Here is a 22665-nt window from a genome sequence, read left to right as displayed (position 1 = left end):
CAGATGGGACCAGCCGAGCTTGAACCTGCACTCCCTCCTACGTGGGATACTGGTATTTCTGTGGCAACTTAAATGCTCTGCCACAATGCCAGCCCCATCATAATGTTTCTAGACATGTTTATTAGAGCTTACTTTTGCCATGATTACTCAAAGTTCTGGATCATAATTTTACAACATCAAATGCTATTATAGTATTATTATAATATATATATTATATTATATATACTATATTATTATAGTAGAAACAAATTCGTATTTCTCAAATAATCAAGAACTTGAATCATTTTGTTATAAAAGACTTCTTAAATCAAGTTTCACATTAATTCCATTTCCTTGAAGATTATATAATACTTAAAAAGTGATCAAGCATTTACTTTGTGTTTTTGTTTTCTTTTCAACCAAAGAGATTGAATCGCCATTCTAATCAGAAGGGAGAATAGCAATTTCTCTTTGAACTATATATTTAAAATATATATTCTTTCTTAGTAAAATTCACCTAGGGCTACTTTAGCAGTGTTTGGGGTGTTTTTTGGATTTTTGTTTTTCTGATAAGTATTATTCATTCAGAAAGTTCTTTAGAACAGAAGAAAGATGTTTATGATATATTTTTTCCCTTGTTTAGAAATCGAAACGAGTTGGCTGAGACCCTTGCACTCCTGAAAGCACAGATTGATCCTGTACTGTTGAAAAACTCTAGCCAACAGGACAACTCTTCCCGGGAGAGTCCCAGCCTCGAGGATGAAGAGACTAAAAAGGAGGAAGAAACACCTAAACAAGGTTTTTTTTGTGTGTTTTATTTTGCTTTGTTTTGTAATCTCTTCTGTTTTCTTACACTCCGCTACCTAAGCATATAATTCTGTATATCCCCGTTTGAAACATCGAGAACTTTCCCATATAAGGATGTACAGTGGGTGGTCTGTGCAACTGACAGTGCTGCTTGGGACCCTGACATCACATATCAGAGTGCCTGGGTTCAAGTACTCGTTCCACTTGTTTACATGATTCAAATATTTGTTGTGGATTTGTTTGTAATACAGTTTTATTATTTGAAAGTTTATTTCTTTCTAAGATTAAATTTGTAGGCTACTCCACTAACTGTAGTAAATTTAGGAAATCTGATCATCTGCTGAATTTTATATTTTTAGTTCTCCAAGGACTAGTTCTGGATTTATACTATTTTTTTGGTTATACAGTTTGGTCATATTGATTTATTCTCTTATTCCCATACATTATTAAAATGAAGATCAGAGAGAATGTGAACCTGAAACGATGGTCAGGATAATACTATTACTCCTATTAGGAGGATTTAAAATTGACACTGGTGTTGATGGGAGATGCATTTTAAAACTTATTTATTTTCATTTGAAAGGCAGAGAGAAGAGACCAACATAGAAATCTTCCATTTTCTGGTTCACTTCCCAAATGCCCACAACAGCCAGGCCTGTTCCAGGCTAATGCCAAGAACCCAGATCTCAGTCCGGGTCTCCTGTGTGGGTGGCAGGGACCCACTTGAGCCAATACTTGCTGCCTCCCTGGGTGTGCATTAGCAGGAAGCTGGGTCAGACGTGGAGGTGGGACTCAAACCCAGCTACTCCAATATGGGATGTGGATGTCCCAAGCAGCCAACCCCTTGTTGTGTATTCTAAAGAAGAAATCAAAACAAAACAAACTATTTTCTTAGTACAGTAAAGCTCTTACTAATTTGTTATTCTAAAATTTCTCTGTGGGGTCTCAGAGTAGCTGAGGGGGGATTGCTACAGACAGTAACGACAGCTACCATCTGTTGAGCACATTCTGTGTTCTTTGTAGTCTACCAAATGCTGCATATGAATTTACATTGAATCCTCTTAGCAATACTTTGAGGGAGCTTCTAGTAGTACTACAGTTTTTCTTTTATTTTTTATTTTTATTTTTGGACAGGAAGAGTGAGAGAGAGAGAGAGAAAGGTCTTCTTTATGTTGTTTCTCCCCCCAAATGGCCACTACAGCTGGTGCACTATCTTATTATAATATACTGACTTTTTTTTTTTTTTAAGATTTGTTTATTTGAAAGGCAGAGTTAGAGAGAGAGGTGGAGACAGAGAGATCTTCCATCCACTGGAAGATGACCACAATGGCCAGAACTGGGCCCATCGGAATCCAGGAGCCAGGACATCCTTCCAGTTCTCCCACATGGGTGCAGGGGCCCAAGGACTTGGGCCATCTTTAACTGCTTTCTCAGTCCATTAGCAGAGTGCTGTGTGGGAACTGGAGCAGCCAGGACTCGAACTTGTACTCATATGGGATGCTGGCACTACAGGCCGGCGCTTTTAACCCGCTGCGCCATAGCACCCACCCCTCACTTTTCTTGTTTCAGACTGTACTTTCACTGTGGTTAACTGAAACCTCAGAAAGTAAAACCATCTAAAAAATGACATAAATAAGGGTGGGGATGATTATACATTATCATTTCCTGTTCTCAGACAAGGGAGGTGAAACAAAGTGATTTAAATAACTTCCTCTAGGTCACACAGTCTATTGTTAGATTCAGTATTAAAACCTAGGGAGTCTGTCTGCAGAGCCCCTGTGCACTCTCAGTGCTGCACTTGTATGTAATTGGTAGGAGTGGATCACATTATTTAGCCCCAAAGCTCTCTCACTGCATCCTCTTGGGATACTTATTGTGGTCTGTTCCATGGCAGGATCAAAGAAATATGATTCTTGTTTACTATTTGCTTTACTTTCAGATATAAGCAAACATAGCCACTGGATGCAGTTGGGGAGTGATATGACTTGGGAAGAATAGCTTGAAGGTTGGCAACATTGTTAAGGATTGTCTAACATACTTAGAACAGTAAAGCAAAAATGTGCCCATCCCATCCTTGGTATAAAAATTTAAAGATATATTTATTGAAAAGCAGTATCTCTCTCTCTTTCTCTTTCTCTCTCTCTCTCTCTCTCACACACACACATACAAATACACACACACAGTGAAGAGAAGAGAGTTCTATCTGCTGGTTCACTCCCCAAATAACCACAACAGTCAGGGCTGGGCCAGGCCCAAGCCATGAGCCTGAAACTTTATCCAGGTCTCCCATGTGGCTGGCAGGGACCCAGGCACTTGAGCCATCTTCCTCTGCCTTCCCTGGGCACTAGCTAGGAGCTGGGTCAGAAGCAGAGCCGCTGGGTCTTGAAACTGCATTTGGACATGGGAAGCTTGGCGTTGGTTGCAAACTTCACCATAACCTGCGATGTGACAACACCAGCAACCAGTGTAAAATTTGATTATACCTCAAAAGCCATCTGAAATCCCACCTTCTTTAGGCTTTTTCCGAGATTTTCTGGGAGTTTTTACTTTCATCCCATTTATATTAGGATCAATCACAACACAAAACTTAAAACTTTTATATACTTGTTGAGTTGTAATTTCAGATTGTGGTAGATGTTCAAGTTAATGTTAGGTGTCATTTAGTGTGGTCTAGTATGTGTAGAACTGAAAGCTATTGGGCTTAGTGAACACCTTGAAATTTATTTCACTCAATATTCGATACCATATTTTAAATTAGAAGGAACCAAAAGTTAAAAATAATCTTTGCTGGGGAAAGAAAGCAATGTTAAGGGAAACTCAACTAACCTTTAATTTATCTTCATTGTTTTTGTTGTGGTTTAACGCATTGGAAAAAGACTGTTCTTTTGTTACTTCTTGCAGTCATATACTTCTGACTACATGTAAACAGATAAGGGAGTATCATTTGAGAGTCTCTAGTATAGAATAGAATTCTCAGCTGGAAGTTTACAGGCTAAAGTTGGTCCAAAATAATGTTTATCTTGCTTTATATAGTGCAGCTTTAAAGAGGCTAAGATAAAAGTTACTATTTTGAAGTATGTAATTCAGTGGTTTTCATGATTTACTCTGTTGTGCCACCATAACCACTGTCTAATTCCAGTTCTAAATCTAATTTCATCAGCCTACAAAGAAATTTTGTATCCATTTGACACTCAGTTGCCATTTCTCCCCACTCTCATCCCCTGGAAACCGTTAATCTTTCCATCTCCATGTATTTGTGTCTTTTGGACTATTAATGTAAATAGAATAATACAATATGTGGCCTTTTGTGTCTGCTTTCATTGACTTGCATTAATGTTTTCAAAGTTTCTTTGTTTTGTAGCATATGTCAATACATACTCCTTTTTATGGATGAGCAGTATTCCTCTCTGTGAATATACCACGTTTGGTATCCATCACTTGATGGACATTTCAGTTGTCTTCACTTTTTGGCTATATGTATAATGCAGCATTGAGGGAATACAGGTTTTCATAAGTGTACTTTTTAAGAATTTGAGTTGCTGTCACATCCAAAATTGAAATTTTTTTTTAATTATTTATTTGAGAAGTAGAGTTACAGAGAGAGGAAGGTTTTCCATTTGCTGGTTCACTCCCCAAATGGCAGCAACAGCCAGAGCTGAGTCTATCTGAAGCCAAGAGCCAGGATCTTCTTCTAGGTCTCCCACACAGGTAAAGGGACCCCAGCACTTGGGCCATCTTCCACTGCTTTCCCAGGCCATAAGCAGGATTGGAAGAGAAGCAGCCAGTGTCCTGGCAACCAGATGGGATGCCAGTACCTCAGGTGGAGATCTAGCCTACTATGCCACAGCGCCAGCCCCCAAAAATTGAAAATTTGAAGAGTTGACAGCTACAGACCATCAGAACTGTGCTTTGGCCAAGTAATAGTTGCTCCCTCTAAGATGGGATTCACAGTCTGTAGTTCACCATATTTCTTTTTTTTTTTTTTTTACCCTCCAAAAATTGGACTTAGTGTTTACTCTTAAATTTTGTTTTTCTTGTAGCATAGTTAATGTGAAAGTAAAATATTTGTTCTCACCTCTTTATCAATATTAAATAATCAAAGTTAGATTGAAAATTCCATATGTCAGTATAAATAGAAGAGAGATGGTGATTGTTTGCAGAAAGATAGACTATGATTGTAAGTAAAATAACCACAGATGATCTGCCTTTGCTCATTATAAGCATGGTATCTGATATAAAGTTTAAATTCAACATGGCAAAGTACACTTTACAGTGTGAGTCTGCTTGGACTGCCATAACTAAGTGCCATGGACTGGGTGATTTAAACAGTGGAAATTTTCTCACAGTTCTGGAGCTTGAAGTAGCAGATTCGGTTTCTGATGAGGACTCTGGCTTGCAGATGATCACTTTATCACTGTATCCTCTGTTTCTTTGTACAGAGACAAAGTGATCTGGTGGCTCTTGCACTAATTATATATGAGAGCACCGTGTCAGTCATCTTGTGGCCCAATCTTTCTGACCTCATTTAACCATCATTCCTTCCCAGATTACCTCTCCTGGCCTCTGCTTATAGGTACATTGGAGGTTAGGGCTTCAACTTATAAATCTGGGGAGAAGAGACACAATTAGTCCATAACATATATTGTAAAACAGTCCATACTGAGAACTGTGACAGGTAATGGAAAAAGTTCCAATGAAGAAATTGAGAGGGGTCAGGGAGTACTGAAATCTTAAATTTTGTTTTTAATGCTATGGTATGTAGCTTATTTATTCCAAAGAGAAAAATAGTGCATGCTTATCTATATCTTTCTTTTATGTGGAGTTTGTAGACAGTAAAAAATTATTTGTATGAAACTAGAATGAACATTTCAACATGTCAGCGTAATTGGAAATACTCTTATGGGTAGTGAATGAATTACTGGAAACACACAGGAGATGTTAAGTCAGTTTTTATATTTTCTATCGTAGTTAATATCTTTACTTCTTTTAATTTTTGAAAGGCAGAGTAACAGAAACAGAGTGAGATGTTCCATCTGCTGATTCACTCCCCAAATGCCTGCAGTAGCCAGGGCTGGGCCAGGTAAAGTCCATCTGGGTCTCCCTTGTGGGTGGCAGGAACCCAAGTACTTGGACTATCATTTGCTGCCTTCCTAGGCACATTTAAAGGAAGCTGGGTAGGAAGCAGAGTAGTTAGAACTCAAACTAGCACTGGGAAGCTGGATTCAAGCACAGGTGGGACTCAGTCTGAGGCACTCTGGTACAGAATGTAGTGTCCCAACCTAGCTGTATTTGTAACACTGATGAGAATCTTAATATGACTGTAGATAATGTGGATGTGGGGCCAGCGCCACAGCTCAATAGGCTAATCCTCCGCCTGCAGCGTCAGCACCCTGGGTTCTAGCCCTGGTTAGGGTGCCAGATTCTGTCCTGGTTGCTCCTCTTCTAGTCCAGCTCTCTGCTGTGGCCCGGGAGTGCAGTGGAGGATGGCCCAAGTGCTTGGGCCCTGCACTCGCATGGGAGACCAGGAGAAACACCTGGCTCCTGCCTTCAGATCAGCGCGGTGCGCCGGCCGCAGCGCGCCAGCTACAGCGGCCATTGGGGGGTGACCCAACAGTAAAGGAAGACCTTTCTCTCTCTCTCACTGTCCACTCTGCCTGTCAAAAAAAAAAAATAATAATAATGTGGATGTGATTCTTTAATGAGCCCATCTTCAGGAAATGGCTTTTTTAATCTGTTGAAGAGGAAAATTTTTCAAAATAAATGTAGATGGCTCAAATTTAGAAAATGTAATCTACATGTATTCTTCTTTTGGTCATTGTGAACATAATTCCTGACAATGGAGCCTAAATTCAAAATGACGGTGTTTTGGAAAGAAATGACTTTTTTCTTGACATTTGTTTATTTGAAAGGCAGAGCAACAGAAAAAAGAGCTTCCATCTGCTGGTTCATTCCCCAGATGGCCACAATAGGCTGGGCCGAGCTTAAGTCAAGAGCCATAATCTCCATCCAAGTCCCCCACATGGGTGGCAGGATCCCAAGTACTAAGGCCATCTTCCGCTGCCTTCCCAGGCATGTTAACAGGAAGCTGGATTGGAAGCAGAATAAATGAAACTCAAAATGACACTCCAACATGGGATATGCCACAATGCCTGCCCAAAACATGAGATTTTTAAACATAAAACAACTTCACAGGGCTGACACTGTGGCACAGCAGGTAAGGCCACTACCTGCAGTGCCAGCATCCTGTATGGGCACCAGTTCGAATCCCAGCTGCTCCACTTCTGACCCAGCTATCCGCTATGACCTGGGAAAGCACTAGAAGATGACCCAAGTCCTTGGGCCCCTGTACCCATGTGGGAGACCCAGAAGAAGCTCCTGACTCCTGGCTTTGGATTGGTGCAGCTCCAGCTGTTGCACCTGTCTGGGGAGCAAACCATCGATGGACTAGCTCTCTCTTTCTCTGCCTCTCCTCTCTCTGTGTAACTATGACTTTCAAATAAATAAATTAATTAAAAGAAAAAGATAAAGAACTTCGGTCACTTTACTGTATCATTATCTGGGCTATTTTTTGCATAAAAACAGTGAAAGTAGAATATGGCATAGTGCGGAAACTCAGCTTGTGAACTGGATAAGCTCACAGCTTGACCTTAAATGAATCAAAGTTTTAGCTAATGAATAGTTTGCACAATAGAGTATTTCTGTGTACAATGTGATTTCATGTTCTCCTGTATGCATCAGGAATCTTCTTAGATTCCTCTTAAGTAATAGATTCATAAGAATACTACAGGCCACACTTGGTATCAGTCCAAGATCATTCTGGGATAGGGTTCACAGCTTGCCATCCACATGCAGTGCTGAGTAGTAGTCCCTTTAGTCATTCGTGCAGTGGTTCATATTGCTATCTAAGAACTGACTTATCCCAGAGCAAGTAGATGGGATCCACTTTGAGTAGATACAGAAATACAGTGTCTTAAAAGCCTCATGTTCTATGGAACCCAGTATCTCATAAGAATTCAGCAATCAGAAGTTCCAGGAGTCTCACTGTGATCAGGAGAGCCCAGGGTGTCAAATTGCAGGGTTTAAAAATTCATGTCCTTGTTTTTAGTTGACCAAATATTGTATATATTTATAGTCTACAACATGATGTTTTGTGTGTGGAATAGCTAAATAAAGCTGATCAGTATATATATTACCTCACATACTTACTGTTTCACTGTAAGAACATTCAAAGTCTACTCTTCTAGCAGCTTTCAATATAGCCACCATGTTGTACAGTATATCTTGAACTCATTCCTCCTTACCGAAACGTATCTGTTGACCAGCTTCTCCCAAGCCCCACCACGTCCTTAGCCACAGGTAACCATCATTCTCCTCAAAGCTTCTGTCAGTTTGACTCATCAAAATGATAGAATTTTCTTTTTAAAGGCTCAGGGACAGATTTTGTCCTTGTGATGCCTGTGTCCCATTTGGGAGTGCCTGGGTTTAATACCTGTTCCTGCCCCAGACTTCACTTTTGGCTGATGTAGACCCTAGGAGGCAGCGGTGGTGGCTCAAGTAATGGAGTTCCTCACTCCCCAGCCTCAACCCCACCTAGTACTGGCCATTGCAGGCATTTGGGAATGAACCAGGGATAAGAGCCCTTTGTCTCTCTGCCTCTCAAGTAATTAATTTAATGATAAATAAAAAATAGAATGGATACACTAAAGATATTAAAGCTGAGTAGTATTTCATTATGTGTGTGTGTGTGTGTGCACTGCTTTCTTTATCCATTCATGCATCAATGGATGTGGTTAATCCTACAGTGAATGTAATGTGCAGATAGCTCTTCAACAAGCTGATTTTATTTCCTTTGGGTAAAGACCCAAATAGTGGGATCACTGGGCCACATGGTAGTTCTGTTTTTATTTTAATTTATTTTTAACTTACATTTATTTATTTGAGAGGGAGAAAGCTCCCACTCGCTGATTTCCTCTCTGAATGCCCACAGTAGCTGGAACCAAAGCCAATAGCCAGGAATTCAGTCTGCACTCTCACATGGGTAGCAAGAACCCAGTTACTTCAACCATCTTCACTGCCACCTAGGTCTGCATTAGCAGGAACCTGGAGAGGGAAAGCGGAGAAAGAGATCTTTCATTGGCTGGTTCACTCCCCAAATGGCACCAGTGGCCTGAGCTGGGAGATAGGAACCCCAGTCTCCCATGTGAGTGACAGGAACCCAGTCATTTGAGCTATCACTTGTGCATCCTAGAATCTGTATTAGCAGGAACCTGGAGTCAGGAGGCACTCTATTAAAGAACATGAGCATCTTAACCTGGTTCCAACCAAATCACCTCTGATCTGACATTTTAAAAAATTAGGTTTGTATGAAAATACTCATTTTAAATATTACATTCTCATTTTTAAATAACATACCCTACTTCATCTCCTATGTAGTTTCTCTGGTTGACCAACAATGATCTGTTCATAATTTTTAAAGAAGTTGCTCTCTTGGTAAAACTTTTTAGAATTAGAGTTTCTTAGTTGTGATGGTGAGGCAAAGTGATGAAGAATGTGCTAAAATTACTAGTCAATCAATTCTGAAAACACTGTGCTCACATTCTTTGGGCACCAGATTAGGGCATCTGTGCACTCTGTGTAGCCCTTTTCAGAGCTGATATGATTCACCTAAGATTAGTTTTGTTAGGCTTCAGTCTGTTCCATAAAAGTTGAAAATTTAGAAGCCAGCACTGTGGTTGTAGTAGGCTAAGCTTTTGCCTGCAGCACTGGCAACCTATAAGGATACCAGTTCAAGTCCTGGCTGGTCCTCTTACTGATCCAGCTCTCTGCTATTAATGCTTCTGGGAAGGCAGTAGAGGGTGGCCCAGTTGCTTGGGACCCTGCACCCACGTGGGAGACCTGGAAGAATTACGTGGCTCCTGGCTTTGGATAGTCCCAGCTCTGGCCATTGTGGTCATTTGAGGAGAGAACCAACAGATGGAAGGTCTTTATCACTGTTTCTCTCTTTCTGTTTAACTCTACCTCTCAAAAAAAAAAAAAAAAAAGATTGAAAAATTTAAACCCAAAAAGGCAAAAGGGGAATTGACAGATTAGCCTTAGTAGTTTCTTTATAAAGTATTAACTCTGAAATGTTGAGCAATGTCAGATGATAAAGTAATTTGTTGCATAACCACATTATAGAATGTATAGAAGTATAGGGTTTAGTATTGTAAAAGTGTTAATGTTTGAAGGTAAGAATTGATCCCAACTATGTGAAGGAAATAACCTAAAATGTTACTAGTGATTGCCTCTGGATAGTAGGGTTAGGTCTTTTTATTTTATTTTTTTTTTCCTTTTCTCTGGTTTTCATTTTCCCACTTACATGCTGACGTTATCTTAGTGAAATGACGTGTCAGTGGTTTGCCATCAAGAATATCAAACAAATATGATATTTTAAAAATGTTGCATGTACTATTTTCAGTTTTGTATTTTTGAGCCATCTTTTGAGTGTGAATAGATTATTTGAGTTGTGCAGATATCTCATTGCATTCCACTGAGAACTCCATAGCTAAAAGTAAAAAGCAGAAACATGAGTCTTTCTAGTTTTTTTGATATCTACAAGTTGTGGTTGAGAATTTTTTTTTTTTTTGATTGTCAGATTGTTTATCATCAAATAGCCAATGACAAAAGCTACCTGTTTTAGGAGAGAAACTGTGAATGAAAATGTACAGGAAGCCTTTTATATTGTATATCCTTGGAAGCTTCTGTTTATCTAATTAAACTGTTTTGATTTGTAGAGGAGCAGAAGGATGATGAAAAGATGAAAGGCAAAGAGCAGCCAGTAGATGCAGAAAACCATTCTGCGGCCAGCGCTGTAGAGGGCACCACTGTGAAAGTAGAAAAGGAGGAGGAAAAGGAACTTGTGAAGCTGCCAGTCATCGTCAAGCTAGAAAAATCTTTGCCAGAAATTGAGGAAAAAAAGATTATCAAAGAAGAAAGTGATTCTTTCAAGGAAAACGTCAAACCCATTAAAGTGGAAATAAAGGAATGTAGAGCAGATCCTAGAGATCCCAAAGGTAACACGGACAGGCTTGTGCAGGAGCCGGAGAGACTGGAGTTCAGTGGCAGCGTTAAGACTTCTCAAGACATCACGGAGAAATCTACTGAGGAAACAGAAAAACTTAAAAATGACCAGCAGGCAAAGATACCACTAAAAAAGAGAGAAATTAAACTGAGCGATGATTTTGACAGTCCAGTGAAAGGACCTTTGTGTAAGTCTGTTACTCCAACAAAAGAGTTTTTGAAAGATGAAATCAAACAAGAGGAGGAGACTTGTAAAAGGGTTTCTACAATCACTGCTCTGAGCCACGAAGGGAAGCAGATGGTAAATGGAGAAGTTAGTGATGACAAGGTAACTCCAAATTTTAAGACTGAACCAATCGAGACAAAGTTTTACGAAGCAAAAGAAGATGCATACAATAGCCCCTGTAAGGACAGAAGTGTCATCGTGGAGGGAAATGGAGCAGAGGCCCTGAATTCTGTCATAACAAATATGAAAACAGGTGAGCATGAGAGAGAAGTGGTCCCTGCAGGGAAAGAGACAGGTAGCTCAGTGTCAGCCCCAGAGACCCAGAATCTAAAAGGGCAGATAGAAGAACCTGATCTTGTAGAAATGGAAACCTCTCTTGAGTCTTCTGAGATGGCAAAGGATCTCTCTTTAAAAGCTGCTTTATCTACCACTGACACCTGCACCATGAAAATTGAGGACAGGTCTCCCAAAGGTAAGAAGGATAAGCGTCTACCAGTCCTAGAATGTCTTGAAAAGCCAGAGAAGTCCAAAAAGATTCTTCATGATAAGGATCCGCAAAGGTTGAGTCCAATACCAGAAGAAGTTCCAAGGAGTGCTCTTGAATCAGAAAAGCTAGGTGCTCCTGGGACAGCTGAATTTTCTCAGCCGCCTACAATGACTTCCCACTATGAAAAACTGGCCTCAGAAAATGAAGGCGTTGAAAATAAGAGTACAAGTCATGTTGGTCACTCCCTGGAAAAAACAGATCCAGATATCCAGAAAGAGGACTCTGAGTCCATGAAGGTAGAAATGGATAATCCCAGCAATGCCCAGCCCTCTGGCATAGAGGAGCCTTCTGAAACAAAGGGTTCTGTGCAAAAAAGCAAATTTAAGTATAAGCTGATTCCTGACGAAGAAACTGCTACCACAGAAAATACAGAGATAACTTCTGAAAGGCAAAAAGAGGGCATCAAGTTAACAATTAGGATATCAAGTCGGAAAAAGAAGACAGATTCTCCTCCCAAAATTCTAGAACTAGAACACAAGCAAGAGAAGACAGAAAAAGAAGAAGAGAAAGCAAATATGGGCCGTACGTTAAGGAGGTCTCCAAGAATATCTAGGCCCACAGCAAAAGTGGCTGAGATCAGAGACCAGAAAGCTGATAAAAAAAAGGGGGAAGGAGAAGATGAAGTGGAAGAAGAGTCAGCAGCTTCGCAAAAAACAGAAAAAAAAGAAAGTTTGAAAAAAGTGGAGAAAGATACAAATTCTAAAATAAGCAAGGTAAAATTCATTCTACTGTGACACTTAAGTTTTATCAGAAACTTTTGGATTTAAAGTTTTATTAAGTCATTCTCTTTAGCTGAAATACAGTCATTCAAAGACAACTAAAAATGTATCTTTCTCTGAGATATTTTTCTCTGTTGTTATCTGCACATATAAAGTTGCAGACTCTATAATCTTTTAAGCTTTCCTTTCTAATATAAATAGAATAGGAAAATATTCTTTTTGTAAGCCAGTCAAATTAACAGCCAAAGAGTATAAAATAGAAATTCCCCACAAGCATTACTAACATTTGGGGGTCCATATCTTTCCATTCCGTTCTATATGCATTCTAGTGTATGGTCATGAATATTTGCCCACTCATTTAAAAAAATAAACTGGATCAAGTGTGCTCATTTTTCTGTGAGCTTTTCCCTTAGCAGCGTGTCTCTGAACTCTTCATGTCAGGACACAGTCCACACTTTGTTTATTAACCACTACATAGTACTCCATAGTGTGGCTGTGCCTCAGTTTATTTACTACTCCCTCACTGATTGACATTTAGGTTGTTTCCAATTTCTCACTATTACAGGCAGTGCTGCATTGAAGATCCTTTTGGACTTAGTGAGTATTTCTTTAGAATAGACTCCTGGAATTGGAATCACTGGGTCAAGGGGCATGTGTACTTTAAATGCTGAGGGTTACTGCTACATTGCCTTCCAAAAATGTCCTATTAATGTGCCATCTCATTACCATTGTATGAGAGTACCTATTTCAGTTGTTAGTTTTAGAAGCAAGAAATCTATCTGGCGCTCTTATTCTAAGCAGAATCTTTTACAAGTTGTTGATTAGTCTATAGGAGAATAATTAAAAGCATTACTTTTGTTTTTAGTTTATTTAAATAATTAAGCTATTCATAATAAGTAATTCTTTATTCCCTGAAATACTGAACTTTTAATTCTTTACTTTTAGAAAAAAGTTTCCTTATTTCTGCTGTTAGAATATTTTTATTCTTTACTGGAGTCCTATAATGTAGGGATGAACAGAAATAAGCAGTTGTTAAAAGATAGTACAGTCAAGTAATAACTTTTAACAAAATTGTGAACCTATTTTTTAAAGTTTCTCAGGGTTTTTATATGTAAAAGGTCTGACCTTTGAAAATTTAGCTTTAACATGGAATTTAAATTTTGCATAATACAGTGCGTATATAGTCATCTTTCCATTATACGGGCTTTAGAATGTGCATGGCCCTTAACCCAGAATCCTTTTCAAGGAATTTATCCTAACCATAAACATGTGTAAAATCTTGTGAAGATATATTGTTCATAGAAGTGAAAAAATGGGAAACACCTACCTAAATGTCTAATGGGGGTTAGATAAATTACACTTGTGTGGTGGCATATTATACAGACTAGGGAAAAGACATAATGGTCATTATAATTACATTTCTAAAACCCAAAAATACAGAAAAACTTGAAATAATACACCAAAATTTAATAGCTGGTATATCTGATGATAAGGATATAGTAATTTACATTTTTTCTTTGTATATTGACTAAATATCCCACAATGGACATGTACCAGAAGTTTTGTATTTCTAAAATTTGTTACATCAAATTATCCCAACATTTTATTTTACACAAAGGTAAAACCCAAAGGCAAAGTTCGATGGACTGGTTCTCGAACACGTGGCAGGTGGAAATATTCCAGCAATGATGAAAGTGAAGGATCTGACAGTGAAAAATCATCTGCAGCTTCAGAAGAGGAAGAAGAAAAGGAAAGTGAAGAAGCCGTCCTAGCAGATGATGATGAACCATGCAAGAAATGTGGCCTTCCAAACCATCCCGAACTCGTATGTGCCAATGTAAATTAGCAGTGTTCATATTACAGGCGCGCAGTGATTGCCCGGAGCAGCTACGTCTTCTGTGTTGAATCATGACTTGAATTTTTGAATGCTGTGGAGATTGTGTGCTACAAAGTCACCTTTATGTTTCTGAAAGTAATAACCCAGTTTTAGGGAGACCAAGGATCAGGATTCTGCTTTCATTCTACCTGATTTAGCTATGGATGTTTTCTCGGCTAGCAGTGATATACCCACCTAAGTCAAGAAGTAACCTAGTAGGGTTTTACAGTTTTTTAAATAGAGCAGTCCTTACAAATCTTTTAAGAGAATAAATCACAGACCAGATACATTCAGAAGAATAGTACCAGATTTATATGGAGCTTTGTTACTTAGAAAGTAAGCTCTTCAAAAATGGCCTGCATCAGAAGAACCAATTCCTAATCTATATAGCTTGCAGTTCATAAGTGAGGCTGTTGAAGAAACACTGATGCTACACCCAGTTCTGAGCAACTGTGCTCTTTCAATAAAACTGCGTTTGAACGCAATTTCTCTTTAAATGAGTAGAAATGTAAAGAAAGCTCCTTCTGTGTGACTAGAATATACTGAGGAAAAATGTTGTGAGATCACAGAGTTTTGAAAAATTAAGATGTGGTTCTCTACTTCTTCCCTAGAAAGTTATGGGATATGTCGGGAAAAGTGTGGGATTGAGACATAAATTCAGATCTTAAATTTGTTTTGTTTTGTTTTGTTTTAAGATTTATTTTATTATTTATTTGAAAGAGTTACATAGAGAGGTAGAGACAGAAAGAGGTCTTCCATCTGTTGGTTCACTCCCCAAATGGCTTCAACAGCCAGAGCTAAACCTATCCTAAGCCAGGAGCCAGGAGCTTATTGCGGGTCTCCCACATGAGTGCGGGGTCCCAGGACTTGGGCCATCCTCTGCTGCTTTCCCAGGAGCATTAGTGGGGAGCTAGATTAGAAGTGGAGCAGCCAGACTTGCACTGGCGCCCATATGGGATGCTGTCTCCAGATCCTGCTGTAATTACCTCCCTCTCTTTATCTTGAATTTTTCATTGAAAAGTGAGACTGATACCACGTAGTTCTGACAGGTTTGTTTTTGTTTCCTTATTTTAAGAGTTTATTTGAAAGGCAAAGTTACAGAGATGGAGAAACAGAGGAGAAAGATCTTCCAACTGCTGGTTCACTAGCAAAATGGCCACAAAATCTGGGGCAAGGCCAAGCCAAAGCCAGGAGCCTCCAACTCCATCTGGGTCTCCCACATAGGTGGCAGGGGCCCAAGTACTTGAACCATCTTCCACTGCTTCCCCAGGCACAGTATCAGGGAGCTGAATTAGAAGTGTAGCAGCGTGGATTCAAACTAGTGCTCATATGGCATGCTGATACTACAGTCAGCAACTCAACCTGCTGTGTCACACGATGGCCCCTGACAGTACTTTTATAACTCATGGAAAGGGATGGATCTTTTATGTGCTGGGTTAAAATTAATTCTGGTTTACTTGTTCTTTTCTTGCTTACCACTGAAACCGTATCTGGAAACTAAACTCATCAGTGAAGTTTCTCATGTCCCAGTGGTTTCTGTGAGTTCAAGTAAAAGATATAATTTAGAACCAGATAATAACTTTAGCTCTGAGAAGAATGCATTTTTACTAAGACAGCAAGAGCTATTAGGGACAAAGGGATATGAGAAAATAATAAATGGTGAGTAGAATTGACATTGAGAAAGAGGAAAAAGTTGAGCCCTTTTTGGAACAGATAGGATTTTTATTTATTTGACTATTTTAATGACTACTTAGACAATCTCACTACTGTTTACTGTGCCAGAGAATGACACTGAAAACTGAAGATCTCAGATGTGCTGACTTTCCTTTGGTAAGTGGCTAAGGATAATCTCAAAGTCAAAATACCAAGGGGCTACTATGTTGTAGAGAAATGATGCTGAGCTAGAAAGACATGGTCCTTGGCTTCATTGAACCTACAACAGAAAGCAATGTATTCTTTCATAAATGTAGAACTGTAAAAGACTTTCAAGATGCTTTAGACAAAATGAATGAATTATTACTTGGAAATCTCAGATGGTAGTATTTATTTAGTGGAGTTTTGACTTTATTGCAAAGTAGAGACTGCCTTCATTTTAGAAATACAGTACTTCCTAAAAGTTAACTTGTACTTTTATTATTTGAAATTTAGATTACATCTTACCATAGAAACAATTGAGAAATGAAATTGGTGCCCTGGTTCATACTGTCTGCCACAGGGGAGAGAATCAATGCTGGTTCTTGTCCTACCCCGAAGAAGACAATGATGGTGAACAAAGCAGAAGTTTTATTGAAAGCAGAGAGCCTCCTGATGGACCCAGTTGGGGTTGGGGACTCCAAGTAGCTTTCAAGTGAGGGCTCTTTTATCACACAAAATGGTGCCAAAGAGAGTGTCTTATTCTTTGATTGACAAGTTTAAAGGATTGAAACTGTGTCCAATCAGTGGGGCAGAAAGAGTCATGGAAATTTATTTATTTTTTTAAAGATTTATTTTATTTATTTGAAAGGCAGAGAGACAGAAAAAGAGAGAAATTCTGTCCATTGGTTCACTCCCCAAATGGCCACAACTCCCTTAGTTGGGGCAGGCAGTAGCCAGGGGCCAGGAGCTTCATCAGGAGTTACGGTGTAGCAGGTTAAGCTACTACCTGCAACGCCAGCATCCCATAGGCTGCTGGTTCATGTCCCGGCTGCTCCACTTCCAACCCAGCTTCTTGCTAATGTGCCTGGGAAAGCAGTGGAAGATGGCCCAAATGCCTGGGCCTCTGCACCCTCGTGGGAGACTTGGTTGAAGCTCCAGGCCCCTGCCTTCAATCTGGCCCAGCCCCAGCATCGTGGCCATTTGGGGAGAACCAGCAGATGTGAAACCTCTTTCTGTCTTCTCTTTGTAATGCTGCCATTCAAATACATAAATATTTAAAAAAAAAAAAAAAGAGCTTTAACAAATTGTCAGAGGTTTAAGCCATTTGATCAAAATAAAGTAATATTTAACCCGATGGAGGCAAAGCTATGGAATAGATATAATCAGTTAAGATAATCACTGAAGTATTTTAAAATAGACAGATCATGTTAACTCCTTTGACACATTGCTCTGAAGCAATCAATACAATAAAAAACATGAGAAATCTTCCCAAGATGCATAAAACTCTTGTTCCCTAGGTCAGCTACAAAAACACAAAAAAGGCTTAATTAAAAGGATTAGCACATGGGGCCGTCACCCTGGCGCACTAGGTTAATCCTCCGCCTGTGGCGCGGGCATCCCATATGGGCGCCAATTCTAGTCCTGGTTGCTTGTCTTCCAGTCCAGCCCTCTGCTGTGGCCCAGGAAGGCAGTGGAGGATGGCCCAAGTGTTTGGGGCCCTGTACCCGCATGGGAGACCAGGAGGAAGCACCTGGCTCCTGGCTTCTGATCAGCACAGCTCCGGCAGCTCCGGCCATTGCCGCCATTTTGGGAGTGAACCAACGGAAGCAAGACCTTTCTCTCTGTCTCTCTCTCTCACTGTCTTTAACTCTACCTGTTAAATAAATAAATAAAAAATATTTTTAAAAAGGATTAGCACATGACATCAGCATATGAACCCCTTACTTGGCACTTAAATACGTCATGGAACACACAGGTAGAGAATCAGGTGATCCTGTTACCTGGACTTACTTAAAATATCAGCTAGTGTATTTTATTTTCCCCGGAAGAAACCATTTATGTAATTAATACAAATTTCATAAATACAATTTTAGGAATATATTTATTCTTCCCACCATACCTGCCCTCCCACCCATACTCTCACCCTTCCTCCTCTTCCCTCTCTCCTTCCCCGTCCCATTCTCCATTAAGATTCATTTTCAGTTAACTTTGTACACAGAAGCCAACTCTATACTAAGTAAAGATTTCAACAGTTTACACACACACACACACAAAATGTATGAAAAAACTGTTTGATAACATGCTTTTTCATTAACTCTCATAATGCAACTCATAAAGGACAGAGGTCCTGCATGGGAAGTTAGTGCACAGTGACTCCTATTGTCAGTTTAACAATTAACACTCTCATGTTTGACATCAGTGACTACCTGAGGCTCTTGACATGAGCTGCCTATGCTGTGGAAGCCTTTTAAATCCACAAACTCTGTCAGTATTTAGACAAGGCCATGAGCAAAGTAGAAGTTATCTCCTCCTTTCAGAGAAAGGTACATCCTTCTTTGATGGCCACTTCTTTCTGCTGGGGTCTCACTCACAGAGATCCTTCATGTAGAACATTTTTTGCCAGTGTCTTGGCTTTCCATGTCTAGAATGGTTTCATGAGCTTTTCAGCCAGACCAGGATGACTTAAGGGCTGATTCTGAGGTCAGAGTGCTACTTAAAGCAATTATGATTCTATGAGTGGACTGCTTCCCATATTGGAACTTTCTCCTTTTAATTTCATCTATTATTATTGCCAGACACTTGATCCTATTTATATTATTACTTTAACAGTCCTATTTATATGTTCAATTTAACACTTAATATGATCACTTTAACACCTAAGATAGCATTTTTATCACCCAGCTTAATGAGATTTGGGGTCCCATGGCAAGTTTTCAAACTGCACCCTTAGAAGTAAGGCTATAGTAATGTATGCAGAACTATACAGATTTACAGTTACAAACTTCCTCCTCCGTCTCTTATTCCCACTCTTTTTTTTTTTTTTTTTTGACAGGCAGAGTGGACAGTGAGAGAGACAGAGAGAAAGGTCTTCCTTTACCGTTGGGTCACCCTCCAATGGCCGCTGCAGCCGGCGCACCGCGCTGATCCGAAGCTAGGAGCCAGGTTCTTCTCCTGGTCTCCCATGCGGGTGCAGGGCCCAAGGCCTTGGGCCATCCTCCACTGCACTCCCGGGCCACAGCAGAGAGCTGGCCTAGAAGAGGGGCAACCGGGACAGAATCCGGCGCCCCGACCAGGACTAGAACCCAGGGTGCCGGCCCCGCAGGTGGAGGATTAGCCTATTGAGCCGCAGCGCCAGATCCATCCTCAGTTGACTATATACATATGAGTAACTCTATATTAAGTAAAGAGTTCAACAAATATTATGAAGAAAAAACTGTTGCTTGATATTCAAGACAAGGGCCATTCAAGTCATCTCTTCTTGAAATATCGGTTTCACTTCTACAGACTTCATTTTTGGTGCTATATCAGTTCTCACAGATCAGGGAGATCATATGGTATTTGTCCCTTTGGGACTGGCTTATTTCACTACATATGATGTTTCAGCTAGCTTTAAAATAATTTCCTTCTAATCTTAACCAACCTGATCTCTTCTACAAAGTACTTTTTCCTTCAGTTTCTCCTTCTATCAAGAAATCCTTAACCTTTGTCACCAGGAATACATTCTCATCCTCATATTGTTAAGACAACTGGGTAAATAACTCAGGTTCATAGAAACCCCAATCTAAATACAGATTGGGATTCAGTCTCTTCTGCTACACCTGCCTGGTCTGTTTTCTTATCTGTTCATTCATTGGCCTCATACTTTATGTTCAGATCAGTGGTGACAATAGCTTCCTCCACATCTTTCTTTCCAACCTACTTTTTCGTTCAGTTCACATCCTGAAACAATCCTTAGCACCTCTAAATTAAGAGAAAACCACCTTTTAATAAAAAGAACACACAATGTTTACCAGTTTCACTTTATCTTTTCTTACACAATTGCACGTTACCAAAGTTGCTAGCCCTAGAAATCTCAAGAAACTTTTCACTAGAAAACAAAGCACTTCCATATAGAAGCGACATGTTTTCTTAAAAGACAGAGCTCCATAAACTTAATTGCTAATGTTTTCAGAGAATCACAGCTCGATGACAAAAATCAAAAATAGCTGGTCACAATAACAACTCAGCCGCTTACAGTGGTTCAGAAAGGACAGCAGCATTCACAGCCTGTGTTATCCTGTCAGGCCTCAGGACTAATTGGAGAGACAGTGGCAACTGTAGAGTTCTGTGACTTTAAGGAGTCGTTATTGCCCTCAGCCAGAGAACAGAGGCATCTTCAATAGGCGGACAGAGAAACTTTGATAATTTAGTGAGGAAAAGCCCAAGAGGCTCGCTCTTGCTAATCTAGAAACCACTTAAGAGGGAGTTAGAAAACATGACTATGTCAGGACCTGGTTGATGGTAAAAGATAGCAAGAGAAACTGTCTTAAGACTAGTTCTTGGTGCCACCACATGTGACAGACACCAGCATCCCCTGTGGATCCAGTCCAAGTCCTAACTGCTCCATTTCCAATCCAATTCCCTGCTAGTCTATCTGGGAAAGCAGCAGAGGATGGCCCAAGTGCTTGGGCCCCTTACCTATGTGGAAGACTGGAAGAAACTCCTGACTCCTGGGTTCTGTCTAGCCCAGCCCTAGCCATTGCAATGATCTGGGGAGTGGGCCGGCGCCGCGGCTCACTAGGCTAATCCTCCGCCTAGCGGCGCCGGCACACCGGGTTCTAGTCCCGGTTGGGGCGCCGGATTCTGTCCCGGTTGCCCCTCTTCCAGGCCAGCCCTCTGCTGTGGCCAGGGAGTGCAGTGGAGGATGGCCCAGGTGCTTGGGCCCTGCACCCCATGGGAGACCAGGAAAAGCACCTGGCTCCTGGCTCCTGCCATCGGATCAGCGTGGTGCGCCGGTCGCAGCGCGCCGGCCGTGGCGGCCATTGGAGGGTGAACCAACGGCAAAGGAAGACCTTTCTCTCTGTCTCTCTCTCTCACTGTCCACTCTGCCTGTCAAAAAAAATTAAAAAAAAAAAAAATGATCTGGGGAGTGAACCAGCAGATAGAAGATCCCTCTCTGTCTAATTCTGCCTTTGAAATAAATAAATTTTTTAAAAGGGGGTTGGGGGGAGAGCCATGCTGTGGCCTAGTGGGTAAAGCCGTCACCTACAGTGCCAAAGCTGTAAAATCAACCTCTTGGGCCAATGCTGTGGTATAGCAGGTTAAAGCCCTGGCCTGAAGCACCAGCATCCTGTGTGGGTGCCAGTTCAAGTCCCGGCTGCTCCAATTCTGATTCAGCTCTCTGCTATGGCCTGGGGAAGCAGTAGAAGATGGTCTAAGTCTTTGGGCCCCGGAGGAAGCTCCTGGCTCCTGGCATTAGATCAGCACAGCTCTGGCCATTGGAGGCCACCTGAGGAGTGAATCGGTACATGGAAGACCTCTCTCTCTCTCTCTATGCCTCTGCCTCTCTCTAACTCTGCATTTCAAATAAATAAATAAATAAATCTTAAAGAAAAAAGACCACCAGTTCTCGCTAGAGCTTTTAAAAACGGTGGCAAAGGAGATGGGAATTCCTTGGCATTCTTCAGTAGTAGGGAGGGCTGACTGAAACCAGGCCCTTGGGCCCCTGCACCCACACAGGAGACTTGGAAAAAACTCCACAGCCTGGGCTGTTGCAGCTATTTGGAGAGTGAACCAGCAGATAGAAGATCTCTATATCTTTCCCTCTCTTTCTTTCTCTATAACTCTGCCTTTTAAATAAAGAAATCTTTATTAAAAAAAAAAAAGTGGCAAGTCTCTGTCTCCATGAAATATTGGCTTTCATCGCCAGTATAGAAGGGTAGACAAGGCAGGGAGAAACAGAAGGCAGCTAGACATGGAGCGTGCCACAGAGCGATGCTGCTCAGAACTTACTGCTATGCTCAGTCTCTCCTGGCTGCCTCTAGAAGTTATGGAGATGGCTGCTCAGAGGATCTTGCCTTCAAACCAAAAGGAATTCAAATGTGAGACAGAGTAGTGAAAAGCGAGGTAATGAAATTTATTGAAAAGAAATACACCTGATAGAGCATGCTGGCATCTTGGGAAAGAGCTGAGGGCCCAGTCTTGGACTGTGAGCCCTCCCTATCTGAGGTATTGCTGGGTGGGGGGCTTCCTGGGCATGGAATTCCTGAAATTCCTCCCAGAACATTGTCAGCTAAGTGTCATTGGACCAGTACTCGACTTGGTGCCAGCTGGGGATGCTTCCCCTAAGCTGCTCCGGGAGAGAGCTGGGGCCTACCTAACTAGGTTGTTTTGATGTCAAGACTTTTCGTGCAAGTGCTGGTCTGCTTCAGGGCGTGCTTCTACATTTGTTTCCTTATTCAGCCATACAAATATTCCCAGTTTAGTTCTTTAGCCTCTCACATACATAGACTCATGTCCACCTTGCTACCTAAAACACTTTCAAAATATTTGTTAATTTAATTTATATCTACAAATTCTTCAATATTTTTATATACAGAAAACTTAATTTTCCTCCCTTTAAGCATGAGTAAGACTTACGAGAATAGAGTATGGAAAATGAAAAGTAGTAACTGTGCATTGGGGAAAGCCAACAGATGCTAATTTAATGAAGTGATCAAGGTTAATATTACCAGTAATAAGTTGTATTGTTATTATGAGCCTCATGATATGTTCCAGTGAGCAGAATACTTCCCCTCTGTGTTACTCTTCTCCAAAAACTATAACCCCCATCTAATGA

The 22665-nt window shown here is 40.6% G+C and overlaps 1 protein-coding gene across 5 annotated transcripts in view; it reads left to right on the top strand.

Annotated features, from left to right (window-relative positions):
- The window catches only part of RSF1 (remodeling and spacing factor 1), a 165599-nt gene that overhangs the window by 103265 nt on the left and 39669 nt on the right, over positions 1 to 22665 (top strand). For all 5 annotated transcript variants that reach the window (XM_089331464.1, XM_002708674.6, XM_089331447.1 and 2 more), the window contains 3 exons: positions 623 to 777; positions 10560 to 12331; positions 13956 to 14162. In XM_089331464.1, coding sequence (XP_089187590.1) covers positions 10583 to 12331; positions 13956 to 14162 — 1956 coding nt within the window. In that variant the 5' untranslated portion in view covers positions 623 to 777; positions 10560 to 10582. The remainder of the gene's footprint in view (positions 1 to 622; positions 778 to 10559; positions 12332 to 13955; positions 14163 to 22665) is intronic.

This window comes from Oryctolagus cuniculus, chromosome 1 (genome assembly GCF_051225735.1).
Source record: "Oryctolagus cuniculus isolate XC-2025 breed Fujian yellow rabbit chromosome 1, ASM5122573v1, whole genome shotgun sequence".
NCBI lineage: Eukaryota > Metazoa > Chordata > Mammalia > Lagomorpha > Leporidae > Oryctolagus > Oryctolagus cuniculus.
This window is presented reverse-complemented; position numbering and strand designations above follow the sequence as displayed.